This window comes from Penaeus monodon, chromosome 15 (genome assembly GCF_015228065.2).
Source record: "Penaeus monodon isolate SGIC_2016 chromosome 15, NSTDA_Pmon_1, whole genome shotgun sequence".
Taxonomy (NCBI): domain Eukaryota; kingdom Metazoa; phylum Arthropoda; class Malacostraca; order Decapoda; family Penaeidae; genus Penaeus; species Penaeus monodon.
Genome location: NC_051400.1, coordinates 27,493,853 through 27,494,088, shown reverse-complemented (window position 1 = coordinate 27,494,088; position 236 = coordinate 27,493,853). Strand labels below are relative to the sequence as shown.

Sequence of the window (236 nt, the reverse complement as noted above, 5' to 3'; positions counted from 1 at the left end):
ATCCAAAAGCTCGCACAGACATTCCAGTAAATCAGACAGTGAGAATTTGTCATCTGAGGAAGAGGATCAGAGATATGAAAAAGTTGAAGGATATGTGAAAGAAGAAAAAAAATAGCAGCATTTACAAGTTTTTGATATGAGCACATAAAAGAGACTGCAGTAAATGCTCAGTCTATTTTCTCAATACCTGTAATATGTACAAGTTATCATAAATATTAAATGTAATTATTCCTTTA

General features: G+C 31.4%; 1 protein-coding gene across 1 annotated transcript in view; it reads left to right on the top strand.

Annotated features, from left to right (window-relative positions):
* The window catches only part of LOC119581874 (U11/U12 small nuclear ribonucleoprotein 48 kDa protein-like), a gene marked incomplete in the record, with an annotated part of 23,705 nt that overhangs the window by 23,258 nt on the left and 211 nt on the right, over positions 1–236 (top strand). The window contains 1 exon segment of the mRNA XM_037930030.1: positions 1–236. Within this exon segment, the coding sequence (XP_037785958.1) occupies positions 1–115 (115 nt within the window).